This window comes from Rhincodon typus, chromosome 28, assembly GCF_021869965.1.
Source record: "Rhincodon typus isolate 14 chromosome 28, sRhiTyp1.1, whole genome shotgun sequence".
Lineage (NCBI taxonomy): Eukaryota > Metazoa > Chordata > Chondrichthyes > Orectolobiformes > Rhincodontidae > Rhincodon > Rhincodon typus.
This window is the reverse complement of record NC_063359.1, coordinates 39783136-39808052: the sequence shown is the minus strand read 5'-3', so window position 1 is coordinate 39808052 and position 24917 is coordinate 39783136. Positions and strand designations below refer to the sequence as shown.

The window sequence follows — 24917 nt, the reverse complement described above, 5'->3', positions numbered from 1 at the left end:
AGTCCCTTGGGTTTTATAGTATCTACTCCAGGTTGTTGAGAGATGCAAGACAGGCGATTGCTGGGGCCTCGACCAAGATCTTTGTATCCTTGCTAGCCACTGGAGAGGTCCTGGAGGACTGGCAACTAGCCAAAGTTATTCCTCTGTTCAAGAAGGGAAATAAAGATAATCCTGGAAACTGTAGACCAATGAGTCTTATATCGGTAGTTGAGAAGCTATTGGAGAGAATTCTTAGGGATAGAATTTACTTGCCTAATTAGGGACAGTCAACATGGCTTTGTGCAGGCCAGGTCATGCCTTCCTAACTTCAGTGAATTTTTCGAGGAGGTGATGAAGGTAATCTCAGTGGATGTTGTGTATGTTGAATGTGCAAACTCCACACAGATAGTTGCCCGAAGGTGGAATTGAACCTGGGTTCCTGGTGCTGGGAGGCAGCAGGCTAACCACTGAGCCACCGTGCTGCCCATAGTTGGTAAATGAATACCCAGATTAAACATATAAAATGTGGGAAAACATTGCTCAATATTCTTCGTATTGTTTCAATGAATGAATTCAATTGACCAAGCATGGATTCAGATTGGGAGAGGCAGAGCAACAGCAGTTCAGAAAATCGAAAAAACTACGGGTGCTGGAAATCGGAAACAGAAACAGTTACTAAGTTAAAGAAAAACCAGACATTAGATAGAAATTATCACATTAAACTGTCTGATCAGCTCACAGTGTAGACATTGGTGGTAAGAAATAAGATTTCAGTAAGTATTTTACATTGACTTCAAAAGCCTGTGACCAGAGGGAGGAAAGTAAAAGGAGAAATTTTGCTTGTGGGGGATATTTTATTGCAGTTTTTAACTGGTTTAATATCTTTGCGAAGAGGTTTTAGTGAGTTGACACTTTCACTTTTTTATTGAATTTCAGGTAGTGCGTCATCAACGTACACGCCCCGGGTCCCCTTCTCCAATCTCCCAGGGTCCCAGCCTCGTTACAAGACACCACCAACCTTGCAACGCCTCCCTGCAGATGGGATCCAGGTAAGCCAAGTCCCTGCTAAGCAAGAAAGATCCAACTCAAATGATTTTTGGTGTCCAGTATTTTTGAATTTCTGTCTTCATTGTAGGACACACTGTGGAGTCCATCTTCAGCGTGTGGCCTGTCTACACCTCCATCCTCAAGAGGACTTTCTCCCAGCCCATTTGAAAGTGCCTCCTGCCTACACAGAGTTCACAGTACACCGGGTGCGTATACCCCAGCCCACCGCCTGCTACAGCTATAAGGAGTGTTGCTCACCCACCTGAGTTGTGCTTATGTAACCTATGCTAGGAAAACCCTCAGGTGCACTGTTCCATTTGACTTCTGCACAGTTGGCATTGTCGCAAGCTTTTCAGTGAAATGCAGCTGTGCATTCCTTCAAACTGTGTCTGCTTTGAAAATAACATCCTACACAAGTTACAAATTATTCTTCTCCACTGTTTGGGTCATATTGAAAACTTGTATATATTACAATTAGAGAGTGTCACTGGTGTTGTGAAAAGCGCAATTGGAGATAGTCGTACAGCATGGAAACAGACCCTTCAGCCCAACTTGTCCAGACATTCCAATCCGACCTAATCCCAAATACCAGCATTTGGCCCATATCCCTCTAAATCCTTCCTATTCATGTACCCATCCAAATACCTTTTAAATGTTGTAATTGCAACAGCCTCCACCACTTCCTTTGGCAGCTCTTTCCGTACACACACCACCCTCTGTGTGAAAAAAGTTGCCCCTTAGGTCCACTTTAAATCTTTCCCCTCTCACTTTAAACCTATTCCCTCTAGTTTTGGACTCCCCTGCCTTGGGGGAAAGACCTTGACTATTCACCCTATCTAGGCCCTTCATAATTTTGTAAACCTCTATACCGTCACCCCTCAGCTCCAGAGAAAAAAATCCCCAGCCTATTCAGCCTCTCCCTATAACTCAAACCCTTCAGTCCAGGCAACATCCTTGTAAATCTTTTCTGCACCCTCTCAAGTTTAACAACGTCCTTCCTATAGAAGGGCGACCAGAATTGTACACAGTATTCTAAAAGTGGCCTCACCAATGTCCTGTACAGGTGCAACATGACATTCCAACTCCACACTCAGTGTTCTGATCAATGAAGGCAAATGTGCCAAACACTGCCTCCACAGCCCTGTCTACCTGCGACTCCCCTTTTAAGGAATTATGCACCTGCACTTCTGGGTGTCTTTGTAAGCCCTGCTCTGGTTTGCCTTACCAAAATGAAATATCTGTCATTTATCTAAGTTAAACTCCATCTGCCTGTCCTCAGCCCAGTGGCCCATCTGATCAAGATCCCATGTACTTTGAGATAATAATCTTCGCTGTCGACTAAACCACCTACTTTGGTGTCATCTGCAAACTTACTAACCATACTTCTTATATTCACATTCAAATCATTTATGTAAATAATGAAAAGCAGTGGACACAGCAACAACCCTTGTGGCACATCACTGGTTGCAGACCAAGTAGGGCTAAGGAGAATCCAAAGAGACTCTAAGTGCATTAAGGGCAAAAGAGTAACAAGGGACAGAATGGGGCCCCTAAAGATCAATTCGGCCATGTATGTGTGGAATCACAGCAGATGTGTGAGATACTAAACTTAATATTTTGCGTCAGTATTTACTGTGGTCAAGGAAGTGGAAGCTAGGGAACTTGGAGAAATAAATAGTGATATCTTGAAATGAGTTCATATTACAGAAGAGGAGGTGCTGGAGGTCTTAAAATACATAAAGGTATATCAATCCCTGGGACCTGATCAAGTGTTTCACAGAACTTTGTGGGAAGCTAAGGAAGAGGTTGCTGGGCCCCTTGCTAAGATATTTGTATCATTGATAGCCACAAGTGAGGTGCTGAAAGACTGGAGGTTGGCTAATGTGGTGCCATTATTTCAGAAAGGATGTAGAAAAGCCACAGAATTTTGGACCATGAGCCTGATGTTAATGGTTGGTAAGTTGTTGGAGGGAATTCTGAGGGACAGGATTTACGTGCATTTGAAAAGGCAAGGATTAATTACAGATAGTCAGTCCGGCTTTGTGCATAGGAAATTGTGTCTAACTAACTTGATTGAGTTTCTTGAAGAGGTGACAAAGAAGATTGATGAATGCAGAGTAGTAGAAGTTGTCTATATGGACTTTAGCAAAGTGTTGGACAAGGTTCCGCATGGTAGACTGGTTAGTAAGGTTAGATCACATGGGATCCAGGGGAGCTAGCCAATTGGATACTAAATTGGCTTGAAGATAGGAGACAGAAAAAGGTGGTGGAGGGTGAAGAAAGCACCATGTTCAAATACATTAACTTAAGATAACCATTACACTATGTATGGTGACAGTACAGTGCAGTAAGGTAAATCTAGGTGCAAGGTATCTAGATGGATGTTGAATACTGTCGGTAGTGCCTCAATGTTTTTAACATCATGCTGTATGCTTTATATATCCTTGTATCAGAAGCAACCTTTGGCTGTGATCACTGGGAGGTTACTCGCTCTGACCAAGCTTCTTGGGGCAACCTCCTTGGTTTACCTGTTGTGTCGACAGGTGATTGAAGAAATTGCAAATATAAAAAATGAGATATAAACATATGCAATACTTTGAATACACGAGATCAATCAGCAAAAGAAGATTTGATGTTTCAGTGTGAGAACGTTATTCACAATGAACCTCTGATCAGCAGCAATTAATTTCTATAAGTTGGGGAGGGTTTGAACACAGATCATTAGTTGTTGGGGAGATTAAGGGTATGAACGGGTAGTTTGTTAATTCTGGTTCCCTTTTTACAGTTGGTGGAAAAGGATCATCTACTGAAGCACCCACTCTCTCCCCTCCCCCTCCATGTCCTGCAGATGAACTCATGCACAGTTCATTTTCAACAGCACTGCCAAGAAAGGTAAATTTCACTGGGCGGATGGTGTTTACCAACGTAAATTTACAACTGAGTAGTATCAGTCATCACTAATAGATACTGTTCTCAAAACAAGTCCACAACATTTTGAAGGTGTTTTAATTGCAGGTTTTGTGTGCCTGCCTGCTTTTTTTTTCTCTCTGTCATTTTTATCTTCCCTTTCTTATCTTTTCCGGTCTTAACCATTCCCTCTTCTCCCTCTCTTCCCCTCCCTCTCTGATATGTCACTGTCATTTCTCCCATTTCAGTGTTTGTAGCTTTAGTTATTAACAAGGGCGGGTGTGGGAATCAGCATTGACCATTGGTTTCACTTGCTTTTTACAGTGGCTGTGAGGGAAGCCCTTCTGAACAAGCTCAGTCATTTTTATAGCTGGTTTTATTGATATGGGTGCTGTGGTTGCTCTCCAGCCTAATGTTAAGGAGCTTTGCTCAGAATCCAGAGATTCCCAAACGTTTCATTTTGAGCTAATAATCCTTCCACTGCTCTCCCTGCTCCATGTATCGTCATCTTTTGAGGTGAGCAAGCCCACTCTGAATTTTGTATGGTAACTGTATTCTGCCCCCAGCTGTCACCAGGCTACCAGTAGTCGCTGCTGTCCGGCATTGGTAGACTTTTGCAGACTGTCCTTCTTTCTGTACCTCACCTGCCCCACCCCCTCCCCTTCTGTGCCCCAGGAAAGTGTTTGTGGCCCCCAGCCTAAGCAATATTCCACTGGCCTATCAGTCAGCTTCTGGACTAGCAACTGAGAAATTGCAAGTTCAAATTCTGACAGCTGTGAAACTGAATTTAGTTAAATTTGGAATCTGTATACAGGATAACAAAAATTACTATCTGATGCACTTAAATATCCAATTGGGTCACTATCTTTCTTTTTTGGGAGAGAGTGTTGCTCTTGTACTTGCTCTGGTATACATCCAACTCCAATCCCAATTATGTAGTTCACTATTATTCAGGGCAATTTCTGGAGGACAGTAAATGCTGCCTTTTTATTATTGTTGTCACTTTCCAAGAAAATCATAAAGTCCTGCGCTGTTTCTTTCCAGTGTGTCTTTCATATTCTGTCCTGTTTTCCTTCCAATGTAATCTGATTCTTTAACTTGACGTGTTCAGGGTTCCTTTGGTTTGGAGCTTTCAGCTCCTGTTGCAAGCATTAATTACAGCAAAAATGCCTGCCATTGCAGACGACTCTGGTGTTCTTAATTGAACCCTTGCATTCCTATTATCTATAAGGTTGCTTCTTTTAATGGCTCAGTGGTGTACCACTATCCTGTCTTATTTTTATTGCTGTTATAGGATGGTAAACTGGAGAGTGGAAAGCCATTAATCAAACAGCGGCATGTGACTAGTGATAAAGGAGCCGCTGACAGCCCAGGTGGTGAGTGGAATGCCTGCTTTGTCCATATTCTGAGTCGATTGAGGTGCTCTGCCCCTCCTCAAAGTACGTTCCAACATGTAGAAAAATGGATTAACTAGATATATTGGGGAAGGGTTGTTAAAAGCTTGCTTCTAGAAATTAATTTCATACATTCATACAATAAGCCATTTGGCCCATCTAGTCTATGCTGGTGTCTATGCTCCACATTTATTTCCTTCATTTCACTCTGTCACCATATAACTAACTTTTGTTCCCCCTCCTATCATCTAGTTTTCGCCTTAAAAATGCATCCATGTCATTTGTCTCAACCACTCAGTATTGTAAGAGGTATCACTGAATAAATAAAGAAGTTTCTGCTGAATTCTGTATTGGATTTATTATTGACTATCTTACACTTATAGTCCCGAGTCTTATCAGACAGTTACAAGCATCTTCTTTGGGTTTACCTTATCAAACCCTTTAATTTCAGGGTATTTATCAGATCACCAATCCGTGTAATATTGTCTTGTAGGTACTGTACCATTAGATCTTCATGGACCAGAATTATTGACTTTCTTGTTGCACGAGCAATTTTGTATTTTGCGTATTGAAAGCATGTTGTTTCAATGTTACCGCCAGCAAATCTCTTCTCTTTTCCTGTGGCCTTTGTATTCAGGTTTAGAGAATGAGAGTATCAAAACTGTATCTTTAAAAGAGCTACCGGAGGTTATAAAGGGGTTGAATCTACAGCCGGATGGAACAGAAAAGGAGAATGAAGAAGGTACATTCCTCACATCAAATGCTGTATATGACAAAGAAGGGTGTTTAATTCTATTGAATGCAGAGATAATGAAGGATTTCCCATCCCTCTTTTCCCATTCCCCCCCCTCATTATTTCCAAACTGGCTGTCCGTTCCTGCCTGAGGGTGCAGGTACCAAGCATCTCTGTGAAGAGTCTTGCGATGTCCTTATAAAGTTAACCGTGTAGATTTTACATTCTGTAATGGCAAGCAAATTTCCAAGACCCTAGATAGTTAATGCTGATGGATTCTTCACCAGGAGTCCAGCAGTTCTGAGGAAGGGTCACCGGACCCGAAATGTTAACTCTGATTATTTTCTTCACAGATGCTGCCAGACCTGCTGAGCTTTTCTGGCAATTTCTGTTTTTGTTTCTGTGTTATTGTTACACTAGTTCTGTAACTGTTCTCTCTGTAGACTTGAGTTTCACTCTCAATTTAAAATTTATTTTTAAACTTTGAGATCTAGGTGGCAATATCCTGAGTGCAGAACACACGCCCAATTAGAAAAGGTACAAATTCTTAATAGAAGATGCAGTGATAAGCTGGCATTTTGACATCTTGTGGAGTTTCAGAGTTGGGGAAGTTAATAACTGTGCTCTTAAAATTCTGGGAGAGCAACAGTGATCTTGATTTGGACGTGGTGAGGGTACCAGAAGGAAGAAAAAGGGTTTTATGTTTAGAAACTGGAAATAATGGCCTTTTTTTTAAAAGAGAGGTTGGCCTCGTATAAAAACTGAAAGACCTGCGGATGCTGTAAATCGGGAATAAAAACAGAAGTTGCTGAAAAAGCTCAGCAAGTCTGGCAGCATCTGTGAAGAAAAAAATCAGAGTTAACGTTTCAGTTAATGGTTCTGAGGAAGGATCACTGGATCTGAAACATTAACTCTGATTTTTTTTCTTCACAGATGCTGCCAGACCTGCTGAGGTTTTCCAGCAACTTCTGTTTTTATCCTTGTATAAGTTTATGTTTTAGTTATGGTAATTGCCATCTACGTCCTATCCCTCAAACCTGAGCGTTCAGGTATCACTCCACAATTCAAGCATAAAATACAGGCTGCCTTGTTGGAAACAGCACCTTTTGGGTGATTTTAAATAAGAACAAATTGCCACAGATGCTGAAGACCCGAAATAAAAATTTCGGCTGGAGAAACTCAGCAGACCTGGCAAATCTGTGGAGAGCAAAACAGAGTTAACATTTTGAGTCCAATATGACGACTTCAAAATCTGGTAAAAATATATTGGACTCGATGTTATCAATTATATGTAAGAAACAAAGTTATTGTTAGGACAGTGTGTGAAGGATTATTAAGGATGGATGGGGATGCAAATTTGAGGTTTTAATCAGATCAATCATGATTATATTGAATAGTGGAGCAGATTCAAAGCTCTGAATTCAAGGCCTAATTCGTACGTTTCTGTACGGACTGGTTGAGTTTCTCAAGCACTTTCTATCTTTTGGGTGAGAATTACTTGCTCAGTTAGATACAAGAGTCCCGTCCCAATGGCTGGAAAACAGCCACTTGAGTTCGCCATGAGTCTTGGCCAAAAATCCTCAATTAGCAAAAACAGATTTGCCATTTTTGTTTTGCTTTGAGCAATCTTGTATTTCTCTGCCAGCAACAAGTAACCACATTTGATCAGTAGACTAATGTCTGACAGTGTTTGAGGATATCCCAAGGCCATGAAAAGTGTTAGTGGGAGGTGGTGCAGTTGTAGTGATGTCACTGGGTGAGTAACCCAGGGAGACATGGTTCAAATCCCATCATGGCAAGTAATGAAATTTGAATTTAATACAAAATCTGAAAAAAGAAGAGCTGTCCTAACAATAACCATGTTACCACTGGATTTTCACAAAAACCCGTCTGGCCTCACTAATGTCTTCTAGGGAAAGAAATCTGCTGTCCCAACCCGGTCTGGCCTATGTGTGACTGGACTGCACGCTTACAAGAAAGATCTTAATTGCTGTCTGGGCAATTATGGATAGGGCAATAAATGCTGGCGTAGCCACTGACTCTCACATACTATGAACAATTTCTTTGAAAAAATGCAAGTTTGTTCTTTTTGCTGTTGCTATTAAAAATTACAATATCTGATGGGTCTAATGTTTGAGCACAGTGATTAGAAGTTAGAAACACGTTCTTTACACAGGCAATTTAGAATATGGAATTCTCCTCCACAAGTCAGGAGAGTGAAGAGAATTTGTTTTTTGAACAAAAGAAACAGCAGGAGAGTCTGAATTCTCCAGATGACTCGCAGAGGAAAAAGAACCATCCCCAGCACAAATGGGCCAAATAACTTGTTCCAAAGCTATAATATTCTCAATTCAAGTCTGTTTCTAGTTCCAGCTAATGGGTGAAGGCAGTAACAGGAGTTAACTTCTGACACATATCAACAAAATAACTAAGTTGTGACTTATTTGATGAAAAGAAAAAATAACCTGGTTTCTGCTGATGAGCAAATAAGGGTTCATTCACTGACTTCACAAAACAAAACTAAAATTTCAGAGGTGTTCCATTTCATTTGGTCTCTTTGTAATGTTCAGTAAGATAAAGTTGCTTCCTCTCAATTGACGTCTCACCCTCCATGGGGAGGCTGAGCAGGTTCAGTGACATTGAGAATTTGATACCTGGCCACGATTTCATTATTAGCATTTCCCTTCAGCCCACCAATAGGAGCCACACCTTCAGTTACTGATATTCTCCCCCTAAACCTTTCCAACTCTCTATATCCAAGATGCTCGTGAAAAGCTCACCTCTTGGAATTTTGGTTACCTTTCCCAATTTCACCTTTATGTGGCACGGTGTCAACTTTTGTGTAATAGTTCTGTGAACTGTTAGGGTCATTGTACTGTGTTAAGGATGATTTTTGATGCAATTTGGTTTGCTTCACTTGACCTAAAGCAGAACAGATCATTTCTCTGTACAAATAACTGAGGAGGATTGATACAGTTAGGCCTGTGCTGGGAGTTTTACTGATAATGAGACCTGTATTTTTATTTTGGCAGCTGCTATTGCTGATGAACTTTCTGAAATTACACCCATGGATCTCCAGTCCCTGGTTACTCGAGGAGGATTCGACTCGCCATTTCAACACAGGACTGAAACACTCACTGGCCCTCAAACGAAACGTGAGCAGGAATCTTACTCTTCAGCCACTGAGCAGGGACTGTGCCCTGAGCCCCAGCAAGCCCCATCTTCAACTTGCAAAGCGTCAGACCATCACAGACGAGAACAATGTCCTATCAAACAGGGGTTCATGCCCATTGAGAAGCCAAGTGAGAATTGCTCTGGAAGCCCAGTCAAACAGGAGATGCTCAAAACAGGGTCGACATCATCGGATGCTTTTACACCTGGCCCTCTGTTAAAAGTCCAGGCACTGAGGCATCCTCCACTTGGTAGTGGTCATCCCCTCCCGTACGAACACCTCTTCGATTTGGCCTTGCCCAAGACCGCCAGTCTCTTCATCAAACAGAAGACCTCTGAGCTGCAAAAGGTAGCAGCTGAGCACTCGGAGGACCCAATGTCGCAGTCACCTGCACCAATCTCGCCCCTCGATGTGCTGGATAAGCTAATTCAGCATGGGGGAGATGCACACGTGAAGGAGCTTAGCAGGTAAGATGGGAGGGAACAGTGGGAGTACCGTTGTAGTTACTGATTGAGTGCCATACTGTCATGTGTGTCATCTTTCCCAATGAATCATTAAACCTAGATCCTTGGTTGGAGGCAAGATCTCACAGTACTCTTTCGATGAAGAGCTGTGAAGTTCCCTCTCGTTCTCCTCTGGCTTTTATTTATCCCTCAACCAGCAGCTGTGTCTTGTTCCAAGGAAATGAGAATTTAAAACTTTAAAAATGCAGGTCTTTATGAAGTTTCAAAACATTTTTATTTTAAATGCAGCAGTATACAAATTCTGCATTGCAAATAAAGCCAAGCGTCCTCAATTGTCCTCAGAGACTTTTCTTTCTCTCCTGATGAAATTCCAGTTAACATCATTCAAGAGTATTAAGCACAGGTTTTTTTTTGGAAATTGTAAAGCAGAATGTTTATTTTCACTGCACTTCAGCATTTGCTTTTTAGCAAAAGGTACAGAATACTGTCAGTCCACACCCGATGTCCTTGTCAACTGGTGTTGATGAGTTAGTGTTGGCTTGGCTGCACCTATGGCCATCTTTTTACATGTCAGGCACTGTTTTTTGCTGTTGGGCGGCTGGTACAACTTGCCACCAAAAGATATTTTCTGTTACTGAACAATTCGGATGGGAAAACTAACTGATGGAAGTGCGTCCCCCATGTTTGTTTTAGAGTTTGTCCCGTGCAGCATGAGCCCCAAAGTCAAAGAAAAACGGTCAGGTAAGTGTGGAATTTGCTGTCATGTTAAATAATAACCTTTACTTAAATTCCAATAATTAACTGAATCCACTAAATGTTTCTAACTCTGTGATTGCTGTGGATAATTTATTTGATTTAATGGGAAGCCACAATGTGTTGGGTGAATCTTGAATCTTTCTGTCCTTGTGTAGAATCTACAGCATGGTAGGAGACATTATAAACTGTTCTCTTCATATTTTTGTTTTGTGGTTGTACAAGCATTGAGATGGGAATGGTGAATAGAATCTGTTGACTGGGTGAGATGATTGCAGATTGTGTGATGAAACCTTCGTGCATTGACCGCACTGAGGAATCTACACAAGCCTATTTGACTGACTGGGAACGTATCACATCCACACGTTATGTCACTGAAGGGTGTTTATTAGTGGAAGCAGGCAGCTGATTATTTTTCTTCTTCTTTCTAAGCACTGTTACAGTACCCCTCCCACACTAGAATGACCTTTCTGTTTTAATATTGGGACAGCGGTAGCTTTCAAACTTGGCATGTCAAAGTCAGTATCCAAATAATGGGATTCCCCAACCACTCAAATCCCCAAACCAGGCTTTGTTACTAAAGATTACTGTTATATTAACTCAAATGATGTTTCCTAATTTAGTAAGTTTTTATGTATACTAATATTAAAAAATATTCCATGTCTCTCAGCCTTACTGTTAAGCTCTTCTCTTGCCCAATCTCGCAATCGGTGTTTGCGGTATTAGTTTTCCATGACTGAATCTGAATAATAGATGGTCTTTTAGGCCAATGAGCATGCCACTCAGTTGTAGCAAGTGCCTCTTCTGAAGTCAGGGCAGGTTTATTAATGCATAATCCTCAAGGAGAAAATGTTTTACTTCGCTTCTTGGCTTTCACTACCTGGCCTGAGGAAATACCTGCCACTTTGGTCACATTATGCTGTTTTCCAGCACTGGCATCTGTTCAGGGCAGCATAGAGTCTAACCGAAATCCAAAGCCTCACTCAACCCTGGGATCTGTAGATAACATTGACGAAATGTCTCTTTGTCATTGTTTCTCTTTAATCTCTGTAAAACGCAGAACCAACATGAATTGACATTATACACTTGAATGTGCTGTATCAATTAAAGAATTTTTCTTTGTTGTTGTTGTAGTGGTTAAAAATGTTGGTGAACTATTTTTATCCTCACTTTTTTTTATCATCAGAACTCCATTGGTACTGTACCTTGTGCGCACCTTGGATATGTGTCCCAGCACCAGAGATGAGTTTCACCCATAACCATCTCTAGTCCAAAATGAGACTGAGTCTGAGTCTAGCTAGCATGTCCATTGTCCCTTCAAAATCAGTAGTAGTGACTCAACATATTTTTCGCAGCCTTTCTCCTCCTTTTGTTACTAATTCCCACCCACTGATCACCAGCAGAATGTACTCCCTCTTACTGTTTTTCTCAGCTGACCATTCTTCACATGTGAGTCTTCATGTAGAGTGTCAACAGGCTTATCTGGGCATTCCATATCAAACCAAATCCTATTTTCACACTGATATCCGTCTGCTCATTTACCAGCACAAGCTGCAGGAAGGAAACCTATGAGTGGTTAAAGGAAGGGGAAAGGAGACTGGTGAGATTCCCTACACTGTTATTCACCAACGCTATAACCTTACATTGTTGACATGTAGCCCAATGGCACATTTCACATTGACTTTTTTCCCCTTTTGGGTCCATAACCAATTGAATTTTGCTAACTGTTGTGTATCTAGCAAGTTTTCAAAAGTGGAAGGTAGTTCTGGTTGATCATATGGTTACCTGTTCTTGATCTGAATCAGTTACTCACTCTGTTTGTTTTCGTGCACTAATTTTAGATTGCCTTTGCCCAGCAAATCTGCAGATTGGACTCACTTTGGAGGTATGTTGCAAATATTATCGTGACTGCTCTCTGGGTTGCAATGCTTAACTGATGAGTGAAACTGCTACAAAGGATGCAGCCACTGCTATGAGCAAAGGTTTAAACATGACAGGTCTAAAAAGCAGACTCGTTGCAATGTGACATAGATGCAATGTTTAAGTGCTAGATTTTCCTCTCTCACCGCCCTATGCTTCTAAATGCTTTAAAACAACTGTGAGGCAGTATTGGCCAATTTTGAGCATATTTCCTGCACTTATGTAGTGTGCACTTTTCCCATAAGTCGCTTAAGTGATGCAATGGACTCTGAGCAGCAGTTTCCTGGGTGCTGTTACAGTGGTGGAACTTTAGACGATTGCTGGGCAGTCACTGGGAGAGTCTAAAATATCAGAGAGGAATGGGGTGGCACGGTCGCTCAGTGGTTAGCACTGCTGCCTCACAGAGCCAGGGACCCAGGTTCAATTCCAGCCTCAGGCAACTGTCTATGTGGAGTTTGCACATTTTCCCTGTGGCTGTGTGGGTTTCGTCCAGTTGCTCCAGTTTCCTCCCACAGTCCAAAGATGTGCAAATTAGGTGGAATGGCCATGCTAAATTGCCTAGTGTCCAGGGATGTGTAGGTTAGTTGGATTAGCCATGGTAAATGCAGGGTAACAGGGATAAGGTAGGGGGTGGAACTGGGTAGAATGCTCTTCGGAGGGTCGGTGTAGACTCGATGGGCCAAATGTCCTGCTTCCACACTGTTGGGATTCCATGATTGCAAATGAGGCATTGCTAAATGAGTAAATATCTCCATTCACAGCAGTTAGATTACTGAACTAATATTCATTTAAAATTGTCAAATTTTCCTTAAAATTACATACATCAGTAGCTTCTGTGTCAAACTGAAGTGGTAAAATTGTTTATTTTTAAGTCACTTGAGTGTCCAATGTTTTATGTGTGCATGTTCCATACATGTATATAATGCATTTAAATTCCCTTTCCTGTTCCATATAAAAGTTTTGTTTGTGCAGTTTCTAGACCAGGAATGTTTGATTAGAAATCCACATAAAGTCAGCTAACAAATTCAGTTCCGCCTCAGACTGAGTGTGTGCATATTTTGGGCAAGAATGTGTATAAATATTTAATTTTTGTAAACCTAATTTAGCTTCTAGTTGGCACAAAAATGAAACTTGGAATTTAGACTTTCTAGTTGTAGGTTTTGAGCAGGTTTCTTTTCAAGAGTTCTGTTGGTGGAGTAACCTATTTGAGAACCAGCATAAACTGGATCCTTATTAACTGAGCCAGAGAGATTCTTTGTGTTGGGTACATATGTAGGTAGCTGACTTAGTATGACTTAGCACGAGTGTGACTTGTAATAGTGTACTGGAATTGAGTATCTGAATGGGTTTGGAGGAAAAGGAAAGATGTTTGCTTGTTTTTACCAAAACACAGAAACTGATCAGAGAGTAGGATTGTTGAGTATTCACAGTTTTTTTTTAAGTAAAAATAAGGATCTTCAGTTTGTGTTGAGGTCTCTAGTCTTTATTTCTCTTGCAAATTGCTTGTTAGGCAGAAGATTGATTCTGTGCACTAAAAATAATTACAAGTGTTAAGTGCATGGGTACTAGAGTGACTAATAACTTAAAGTATGATGCAGATGGCAGGTTGAATGATGTGTTACAGCTGCAGCATATGGGAGCTGCTGGACACCAAGGTGATCCACAGTGAGCTCCGTGGTTCCAGGATGTGGTCACACCCCTCATAAATCAAGAGCTTTAGCACAAAGCATATTTCCACATTTTGGTCTCTCACACTGATTCTGCACTGCCTCAACATTTGTGAATGTGCCTATGGTGAAATTCTCTTTCCCCTCCTCTCTCCTCCTGTGAAATTGCCCTGTGTCAGATTGCGTCTGATAAATTGTGAAGTGCGATGGAGTGCTATTTAAATGCAGGTTGTTTGTAGCTGATGCACAGGGAATGGCTGGGTCTTTTGGCAGTTTTTTGAGGTCAGGGCAAGTTGTTACTTTCATAATGCAGCAAAACAAGACGGGTTTTTTTTAAAGCAATTTCTAACACTGTTCAATTGATCTCAGGTTCTGTCCCCATGGATGAGCTACAAAGGCTTAGGAATCAACTAATTTTATTGCACAACCAGCTACTATACGAACGCTACAAGAGAGAGCAACATGCTGTTCGGAATAGGCGTCTGCTGCGTAAAATTCTCAAAGCAACTGCACTGGAGGAACAAAATTTAGCTATGGTGAGGCTTTAAGAATAGAATTATAATGCATTACCTTGTTGGACATCCATGGAAAGGCTCACTGTAGGTTCCAACAGTTTCATTTGTGACAATGTTTATAAGGTGTCTGTTAAAAAGAAACCCTCACAACTCTCTTCTGTTTTTCCTTTGCCCTCTTATTCATCTTTCTCTGGGATTGAATAAGCGTATGTTTTATGAGGAAAGGCTGGACACCTAGGCTTGCATCCACTCGAGTTTAGAAAAGGAAGAGGCAACTTGACTGAAACATGCATAATCCTAAGGGATGTTGACAGGATACCTGTGAAATGGATGTTTCCTCTTATGGGAGAATCTCGAACTCTGGGACTTTTTAAGACAGAGATGCAGGAGAGCTTCTTTTTCTCGGAGGCTTGTGAGTCCTTGGAAAACTCTTCCTGAAATGTGGTAGAAGCAGAGCCCTTGAATTTTTTTTTAGCAGAGCTGGATAGATTCTTGTTAAGCAAGCAGGTGAAGGGTTATCGGAGTGAGAGAGAATGCAGTGTAGTGAGATCAGCTATGATCTTATTGGATGGTGCAACAGGCTTGAGGGGCTGAATGGTCTACTCCCAGTTAGTTTGTATGATTGGGAGGGTTTCCTCTGTTTCTAAATGTTAAATCAATGAGTGTTGAAGTGGATACAAGAGATCCCTTGGGGTTATTGAAAGAAGAAGGTGCCCTCCTGATGACCTGGTCATTGTGACGAAGATAGCTCATCTAGTTATTTCTTCGATTTGTTTGTGGGATCTTGTTGTGTGCACATTGGCTACATGTGATTTTTTTTTTGCCCCTCCCTTGTCTTAGCAGCCTGACTATATTAGGGTTCCAATTTCCCACTGGGGGCGGTGCGGTGGCTCAGTGGTTAGCACTGCTGCCTTGTAGCATCAGGGACCTGGGTTCAATTCCACGCTTGGGCAATTGTCTGTGTCGAGTTTGCACATTCCCCCCCTCGTGTCTTCGTGGGTTTCCTCCAGCTACTCCGGTTTTCCACCACATTCCAAAGATGTGCAGATTAGGTGGACTGGCCATCCTGGGATATTCAGGCTAAGTGTATTAGCCATGAAAAATGCAGGGTTATAGAGCTAGGGTAGCGGGGTGGGTTTCAGAGGGGATGCACTTTAGAGGGTCAGTGTGGACTTGATGGGCTAAGTGGCCTGCTTCCATGCTGTAGGCACTCTATGATCTATGAAATATGGGCCTTTGGCACCTCATTGTTGGAGGAAATGAATAGCAGCAAGTTCAGAAGCTTTTCAGAGCTTTATTTTATATGGGGTATGTGGACAGAAGATTTGAGGTTACAGCTTCCCTCATTGATTGAGGACAAAATGAAGTTTATCTTTCACTGCTGTGAACAACCTAAGCCTCTGTCCCTCTTGTGGTCAATTCTGTGTGCAGAAGGACCAGCTGAAACTCCAGGAATTGGACATTGGATCTCTCAAGCACAGTTTGTTCATTGAGCAGAACCAGTATCGGCTGCTGCGAGAAGAGAAGGAATCTATTGTCAAGCATCTCAACAGCCAGATCGCTGAGTTACAGAAGGAGCGAGGTGACTATCGTGCCAGCTGTCAGGAGTTGCAGGTACAGCACAGCTCATTGGCAGAAGCTATTTTCCCATTGGGCGAATTTAAAGAAGCTGGCTTGTGCGGGGAGGTGGAGGTTAAACTGGACGTTTGAGGCACCTTTATCTTCTGTTACATTTGGTAAGAACCGGAGCTGAAGCTCTGACCTGTGGTTCATTGCCATAGCATGCAAGGCTGCAGGAAAATGGGATTAGAACAGATGAACGTTTGATGACCAGCACAAACAAGATGGGCCAAAGGGCCTCTTTCCATGCTGTAAAATACTCTTACATTTTGCATACCATCCACCTAATTAGTCTGAAAGTTTACAAACCAATGAAATTCCATTGACGCTGTATTTACAGAGTTCATGTACTCCTATGAGATTTTACTTCCCAGTTTTATATTACAAACGCTCATTCCTAATTGGCCTTGAAGATAGCGATGAGCTACTGCAATTCCTGCAGTGAAAGTGCTTGCTGAAGAGAGAGAGAATGTTTTTGTCCAGATGCCTCTGGAGGGTATCCGTATCATAGAGGTGTAAATTCTGATAACGCTTACACATTAGAGACAATAATAGATGTGACAGAGTTCATGGTTGGGTGCAATATACATCAAATTCTACAACGTTACAATGCAGAAGAATCCCATTCAGCCCATCATGTCTGCACCAGCTCTCTTAAAAACTACTCAGCTAGTCCCATTTCCGTCTTTTGACTACTACCTGCAAATTTTGTCTGTTTTATGTAATTATCTGATACCCTCTCTCAATCTTTTGTAATAGTGCTTTGTGATAGATTCTGCTCCCACTTATATTGCTTAACTCACAGATTAGTCTGATATTACTAAATTAAATAGATCACTGCTGAACCCGGGGTCTCTTGTTTCTTGACGACATGTTTTAACCAAGTTTGTGCCAGGACCAGGAATGATGGGCTTAATGGCCTTTGTGGATTCTTTCTTTGTTTGTCTAATTTCCACCAAACTCTGAGTATTGTACCATTTTTCCTTTTAGAATAAACTACAGGATTGTCAGAAGATGATTGGGGAATTGAAGCTGGAGCTACAGAAGGCCAATAACAAAGCCTGTAACACTGCATATCTGCTGAACCAGATGACTGAGAAGGTGAGGGAAATGACCATCTGCTTAACGCTCTGAACTAGCCTATATTCACATGCAGTTGGCACCACTTCTTCAGAGTGTGGTTTATAGTTGAAGATTCCTCTCTCATCTCACTTTGCACATTTAAATCTATGCAAATTGTTACACACCCAGCGCTTTATGTCATTCCACGCAAGTAGCCCATGCTAATAACCGTCAAAATTGTGGGTATCTGCTCGGTTTCTCAATGGCCATACATCCAGCACAGGGTTGAATACCGAGTAGAGCTCTCTCTACTCTTTTAAACTGAAGTTAAAACTGCCTTTATTCTTTTAAAACTGAAAGTAAAATTTCCTTTACACTGTCCCCATCAAACACTCCTAGGACAGTTACAGTATGGGGCTAGATACAAAGTAAATCTTCCTCTATACTGTTGGTTCAGTGCTATGTGATGCATGTTGCACAGTTCTTTGCTAGCAGGGATCCCAGGGGAAATTTAAAAGATTACTCTCCAGTGTCTGTTGTCATTCTTTAGGGCCCTAAGTGTGCCAGTCAAAGGCTGATTGTTTTATTGAATTATTCCTAGTTCACTAGCACACAGTCTGTACAGCAGCAAATGGAATGGTTGAACAAGCAGCTACTGCTCCTAAGTGAAGTGAATGAGCTACATATGGAGAAGTTACTGCACTCTCAGATGGGCTCTGCCAAGGTAAAGATAATCGCAAAGCATTGAAAGTTTGTGTGTTTAAGCCATTGATCATTCATGTTCAGGAATTCTATTTGAAACTGAAAAATCATTGGGAATACTAGTCAAATCTGTAAGAATAGTACTTAAAATTTATAGTGATCTTACCCTACCATTTTACAATTCAATCCCCTGTAAAGTTGAAAATGAGTTTCTAGACTAAGTGAAGCATATTAAACTGTGAAAAATCCTTAATTGATTTTTGAAATCTTCATCTTGGTGTTCAAATCCCTCCATACGTTGTTCTGCCCTATTTTTTTCACCATTTCTAGCCTATCAACTCTGAACTCTGCACTGCTCTGATTTTGGTCTCTTGTACATCCTGATCTCCTGCCCCACTCGTTGGTGGAAATCCCTTCAGTTGTCTAGGTCCACCCTGTCTGCTCCTCCAGAGTCGCTCCTTAAACCATACCTCTTTGACCTGCCTGAGCATACGCCGTGGTGTTGAATTTTGTCTTGTGTTCCTGCGAAGTGCCTTGGGACTTCTTTTACCACGTTTAAGAAGCTATATAAATGCAAATTATTAAATGGACGAAGACACAATATGGAGGTGCCGGTGTTGGACTGGGGTGGACAAGGTCAGAAGTCACACGACACCAGGTTATAGTCCAACAGGTTTATTTGAAATCGCAAGCTTTTGAAGCACTGCCCCTTCGTCTGGTGAAGTCAAGTAATAAGTTTCAAATAAACCTTTTGGACTATAACCTGGTGTAGTGTGACATCAGACTAAGACACAGTAGATTTAATTCAGTTTTTATTTATAATCGTTATCTTGTTTTAGCAACATAGTTATGCCACTTGATTGGACACATTACCAGTGCTATGTTGCACTTGAGCCCTCCTCCCTTTGTCTAGCTCCATGAACATCGCTTTCTGTGTTCCTGAATACGTATTTAGTGGATCAAGCCTTTATTGTATAGTCATTCTGTGACTACATGTTCTCAACAGTGCTGCCCTGCTTCCACTGGTAGGAGGGTATAATTACAGCATGATAAGTTTACATAGGCTGATTCCATTATAAATGTTTTTTACTGTGGGGTAGTCCCTCAGCTGAGATGTTGAGCAGTCTGTTCAAGTGGGCACACAAAAAAAAGGTCATGCACCAACTTGTATCTCGCTCTGACTCAATTGTCAGTCAGCATGAACATAACATGGGGAAGTTCTGCTGATGGGTATAGAAGGTCCCTGTATTTAAGTGCATTATCTGCCCTCATCAATTTGTTCAGGCAGCAGAGGCGGAGATGCTGCAGATTTCTTTAGTCCGAGAGAGGGAGAAGATGAAGCACCGCATTCAGCAGCAAAACCAGAGATTGGAGGCATCGCAGCGCCGCATAACGGAGCTTGAAAACCAGCTGACAAAGAAAGAGCACCTTTTTCTTGAGCAAAAGAAATATCTGGAAAATGTCAAAAACATGGCCAGGTATGGTGGGTGAGTGTTTGGCATGGGGTGGGCAAGGGGCTTGGTGCATTTAACCTTTTGGCCATCCTTTTGGGCAGCATGGAAGCTCCGTGGTTAGCGCTTCTGCCTCACAGCACCAGGGACCCAGGCTCGATATCACCTTCAGGCGACCGTCTGTGTGGAGTTTGCACATTCTCCCTGTGTCTGCATGGGTTTCCCCCGGGTGCTCCGGTTTCCTCCCACAATCCACAGGTGTACAGTTTAGGTGGATTGGCCATGCTAAATTGCTCATAGTGTTCAGGGATGTGTAGGCTAATTGGATTAGCCATGGGAAATGCAGGGTTACAGGGATAGGGTCAGGGAGTGGGTATGGGTAGGATGCTGTACAGAAGATCGGTATGGCTTTGATGGGCTAAATGGCCTGCTTCCACACTGCAGGGATTCTATGATGCCTATTGTTTAAAGAACAGATTGACTGTTTCCTCAGCATTACTGTTGTAGAAGAACTGAAATATCCATGTGGTTAGGCTGTAGTTTTTGAGAACTGGGTGGCATTCAGCTGTAACTGAATGTCCCTGAGTCTGTTTTTTTCCCAGTGGAGAGCTGCAGGCAGCAGAAAGCCGCTATGAAGCCCAGAAACGGATAACGCAAACTCTACAATGTGAAATCCTGGAACTTTACAGCAAGTTGGAACAGGCAGGACCTCCAGAGAAGCCAGCGGGAGCAGAAAGAACACCTCGGCCTATAGAGGACATGTGAGATATTTTTGTCGTTTAAACTAAATTGGGGTGACTCTTGGGTGATACACCGAGTTGACATGCTGTTCTTTTACACCACATCCTGGAGTCCTAATATGGTTCAGATTGACAGCTGTAAGGATTCTATGTAGAGTCATAGAGATATACAGCACAGTCCAACTTGTCCATGCCGACCAGATATCCTAAATAAATCTAGTCCCATTTGCCGGCATTTGTCCCATATCCCTCTAAACCCTTCCTATTCATGTACCCATCCAGATGCCTCTCAAATTCTGTAATTGTACTAGCCTCCACCACTTCCTCTAGCAGTTGTACCATACACACACCACCCTCTGCATGAAAAAGTTGCCCCTTATGTCCCTTTTAAATCTTTCCCCTCTCACCTTAAACCTATGCCCTCTAGTTTTGAACTCTCCTACCCTGGGGAAAACACTTTGTCTATTTACCCTATCAATCCCCTCATGATTTTATGAACCTTTATAAGGTCGGCACAGTGGTTAGCACTGCTGCCTCACAGCGCCAGGGACCTGGGTTCGATTCCAGCCTCGGGCGACTGTCTTGTGTGGAGTTTGCACATTCTCCCCGTGTCTCCCCGTTTCCTCCGGGTGCTCCGGTTTCCTCCCACAGTCCAAAGATGTGCAGGCTAGGTGGATTGGCCATGCTAAATTGCCCGTAGTGTTCAGGGAGGTGTAGATTAAGTGGGTTATAGGGGGATGGGTCTGGGTGGGATGCTCCGAGGTTTGGTGTGGACTTGTTGGGCCGAAGGGCCTATTTCCACACTGTAGGGATTCTATGATACTCTGTGAAGGTCACCCCTCAGCCTCCGACACTCCAGGGAAAATAACCCCAGTCTATTCAGCTTCTCCCTATAGCTCAAACCCACCAACCCTGGCAATATCCTTGTAAATCCTTTGAATACCTTTGAAGGATAAATAGTAGCCAAGATGTTATGGCAGGGATTGTAACAAACTAAAATTTGTAGCATGATCCCCAAATGAAGAAATTCCCAACAAGATTCCAATGTTGTAGTTTGTATTTTACATGGATTCTGATGTGTGTTAAAGTAAACATGTATTTGATGTGCAAATTAGTCAGTCCAAAGTCTAAATTATAAATATACTAGACACCGCAAAGACTATCTCATGGGATAATAAGTATTCCTATTACTCCTCATACAAATATGGTCCCATATGCAATCTCAGCCTTAACATCTTTGTTAAATAAGAAACCCAAACTGCTGGAAAAACCCAGCAAGACTGACACCATGTGGAGACAAACAGTAAACATTTCGAGTCCAATATGACTGTGCAATGCCACATTTATCCATGTTGTAAGTGCTATGTAAATAAAGTATGCATTTTAAATGAAAATTTGATATAAAGGGAAAAAGAATAGACAGTTCTCCTGATAGGACTGTATAAAGTGAGTTGAGAAGATTGTCTTACAAATCACAAACCCAGGTATAGACCTGAAGTGTGCCTCTGCAGTGTTGGACTGGTGTGGACAAAGTCAGAAGTCGCATGACACAGGTTATCATCCGACAGACTTATTTGAAATCCCAAGCTTTCAGAGCACTGCTCCTTCGTCAGGTGAAGTCATTTCAGAGCAGTGCTTTGAAAGCTTGTGATTTCAAATAAACCCGTTGGACCCTAACCTGGTGTCGGGTGACTTCTGACCCTGTAAAATTTATGCCACAAAATCTGAGTTGTAACAAAATCCATATCAAGCTTGCAGAGAACTAACTAAAACATTTTGCTGTCCTAATCCCCTTTTCTGTTTTTTTTTACAAAATAGGTCTGAAAACATTGGTGCCATTTCTGACTCTCTTGCTGAGAGTCCAGATACAGAGAGCACTAGTCACCAAGCGAAGCCCCCTGTGGGCCCCAGCACCTCGACTGACCGGTCTCCCGAAAGAAAGCTACAGCCTGCCTTGATGGTTGCTGAGCAAGGGGGGCGAGGTCAAAGAGCCCTGAGCCCCAACCTCCTGGAGCAGCCCACCACGCCAGTCACAGTCGGGTCCTACCCCAGCTCCAAGAGTCTCCTTGGGATGCGTGCCCGCGAGCTGTTCAGGAACAAGAGCGAGAGCCAGTGTGACAACGAGCGGCCCAAGATGGACAGCCTCTTTGACTCCCTCAAAACAGAGTACAGTGTGGAGCTGGGAGACTCTCTCGGACCCATGAAACTGCAGGTGTCCAGTCCAGAAAGCGTCAGGCAGCTCAGCATAATGGACTATGACGGAACGCATCATGACCAGAATTAATGGGGGGGAATGGGTGGGGAATTAAAGAAAAGTAGTCAGTATTATTCTGAGCAGTTAATGCCTGCTTTGCTTTGTAAGCATGTCATAAGTTTATAACAAGGTACAATCCAGTTAAGGGTCATTTGATCCCTTCAGTGGAATGTTTATATATCCCAAGAGGAAAAAAAAATGCAAAAAAAACTTGACATCAAATCCCTGTGTAACTGTGAACAAATAAGTTGTCTTTCATGTTTTGCACTACATTATGTTGTACGTATGGTATGTCTGTAGATGATGGCCACCCAGGTATGACGGAACATCTGATTGGAATCTTTTATACTCCCTCCCCTTCAAATGCTTGCTGCTGACCCAATCGGACTGCTCCTCTTCAGTTGGGCTGGAGGTGTGACCTTAAAGACGTTCATCGTACAAACTGATGAATTCTCTTGCGGTGTTCAAAAGGAAAAATATAGGCTGGACCAACTTCCCCACAGGATCTTTGTATCAGGACTTTAAATAATGAAACAGTGCCGTGATTTCAAACCTCCTTACTTTTACCCTGACATTTCCAGTCATTGCTTCCCAAGCTGTGATGATTTAATCTCTTGAAGATACTCGCCAGTGGAAATCAAGCCAGAGACTGGGGGCAGAACTGCTCATGGATTTGAGCGAGAGACCCTGACTCACCATTTGAAGTGAGGAGGTGGTGTTCAGTGTTCTCTTGCCAAATTTGTCTGTCTTTCAGAGGGTGGGGTGGTCAGTGGAAAGGGGAGGGTTTGTCTGCCTGCTCAGACTCAGTATTTTTTTTGGGGGGGGTGGGGGTTCAAAGTTGAGTTGATGATGAATATTGCGCAGTGATTTAATAAAGGGCTACCCTCCACACTTGCAACTGTCTATTGGTTTTAATTTATTTACCTCTCCTGGTCATTGTATCTAAGTTCTCATACACAGTGTAAATGTCCTTCTAAGGTTGAGCCTACACTCGCCTGATCTGGAATCTGAGCACAGTGATCCAAAATCGTAGGCAACAGGGTGAGGCCTTGTATCAAGGGAGCTGTGCTTGAAAATGGAATAGTTGTCACATTCCATCCTTGGAGGTCTCAAATATGAGCTGATAAGTGTACATCTGACTATAATTGTGCATCGTTTTTTGTGAAGATAAACAAGTTAGATCAAACGGCTAATTTCACTAGAACATAGTTTAATTTACTTTCTGTTTCAAAAATTTTAAGACATTGAAGCAAGTATTATTCTCAACTGATAATGGGGTCCCAGGAATGGATTACTAAACAAAGAAGATTACCACATAGTTTAAATGCTTCTCTACAGACACTGAAGCAGTCCATATCCAAGTTCAGGAATTCTAGGATAATGTCAAAGTTTGGTCTGATGAGTGCAAGTAATATTTGTGCCATACAATTTCTGGACAATGATCCTGTCTAATGAGAGAATCCAACCTTCGCCCCTCGACATTCACCGGCATTATGATCACTGAGTCCACACCATCAACATCCTGAGGATTACCATTGACCAGAAACACTAGACTAGCCATATAAATATTGTGGTTACAAAGCTATGTCAGAGGCTAGGAATTCTGGGAAAGCAAACCCCCTGCTAGAATTATCAGTACTATGATAAAAATTATGTCAATACATATAAAAACAATACATTATTATTGTACAGATGTGTAATTTAATTGGAGGAGCAGCTTGTTTCCCCAAAGCCTGTTCAACTCCAAGGTACAAGTCAGAAGTGAGATGGAAAATTCCCCATTTGTCTTGAAGAGTGCAACTCCAACAACACTTTGGCACAAGCAGCCCGCTTGATTGGCACTACATTTCACTCCTGGTACAGTAGCATCAGTGTGTAACATCTACAAGATTAGTGCAGGTATTTATCGAGGCTCCTTAAACAGCACCTTCAAGCCTTTACCATCTTGAAGGACAAGGATAGTAGGTACATGGGAACAATACCACCTGCAAGTTGCATTCCAAGTCACAAAGTGTGCTGACTTGGAAATATATTGCTGTTCCTTCTATAATGTTAAATCATAATCCTGGAACACTTTCCCTAAATGAACCATAGGTGTCCCTACACCCCAAGGACCACAGCAGTTCAAACTAAATAAACTTTTTACTTAACATCTCAGAATATGTCTAATCTATTTACAAAACCTCTCTGATAGGAATAACAGAAAACTTCCCAAGGTATATGTTCTCTGCGATTATAGGAAAGCAAGTACTGAAAGCATCCCTATTTTCCATTGAAATTGTACTTTTTTTCTGGTAATTGTCAGTGTAGCTCTGACTTGTGAGCAGTAACTTGAGGCTGACTAGATTTTCTGCTTAAAATAAGTAGCAATTAAACCACAAAATGATCGTAACTAAATATTCTGGAATCTCCTTGAAGATTATTGAGAAACACAGTATACGATGGCTATACAAGAACGTTACATTAATGAAATATATAACAATATATAAAGCAGAAAATGTTTATTATAATATTTCCAGATATTGGATATATTACCA

General features: G+C 42.0%; 1 protein-coding gene across 5 annotated transcripts in view; it reads left to right on the top strand.

The window, feature by feature from the left end:
- The window catches only part of tsc1b (TSC complex subunit 1b), a 39627-nt gene extending 16352 nt beyond the window's left edge, over positions 1-23275 (top strand). Inside the window, exons 9-23 of one of the 5 annotated variants that reach the window (XM_048613769.1) lie at positions 916-1028; positions 1115-1232; positions 3812-3918; positions 5228-5372; positions 5965-6069; positions 9093-9699; positions 10390-10437; positions 12291-12334; positions 14406-14572; positions 15983-16165; positions 17162-17272; positions 17835-17957; positions 19220-19413; positions 19989-20147; positions 21945-23275. In XM_048613769.1, the coding sequence (XP_048469726.1) occupies positions 916-1028; positions 1115-1232; positions 3812-3918; positions 5228-5372; positions 5965-6069; positions 9093-9699; positions 10390-10437; positions 12291-12334; positions 14406-14572; positions 15983-16165; positions 17162-17272; positions 17835-17957; positions 19220-19413; positions 19989-20147; positions 21945-22410 (2690 nt within the window). In that variant the 3' untranslated portion in view covers positions 22411-23275. Of the gene's footprint in view, positions 1-915; positions 1029-1114; positions 1233-3811; positions 3919-5227; positions 5373-5964; positions 6070-9092; positions 9700-10389; positions 10438-12290; positions 12335-14405; positions 14573-15982; positions 16166-17161; positions 17273-17834; positions 17958-19219; positions 19414-19951; positions 20148-21944 lie in introns of those variants that run through there. The other 4 variants (XM_020515742.2, XM_048613770.1, XM_020515743.2 and 1 more) reach the window with 4 other exon arrangements.
- The last annotated feature ends 1642 nt before the right edge of the window (positions 23276-24917 follow it).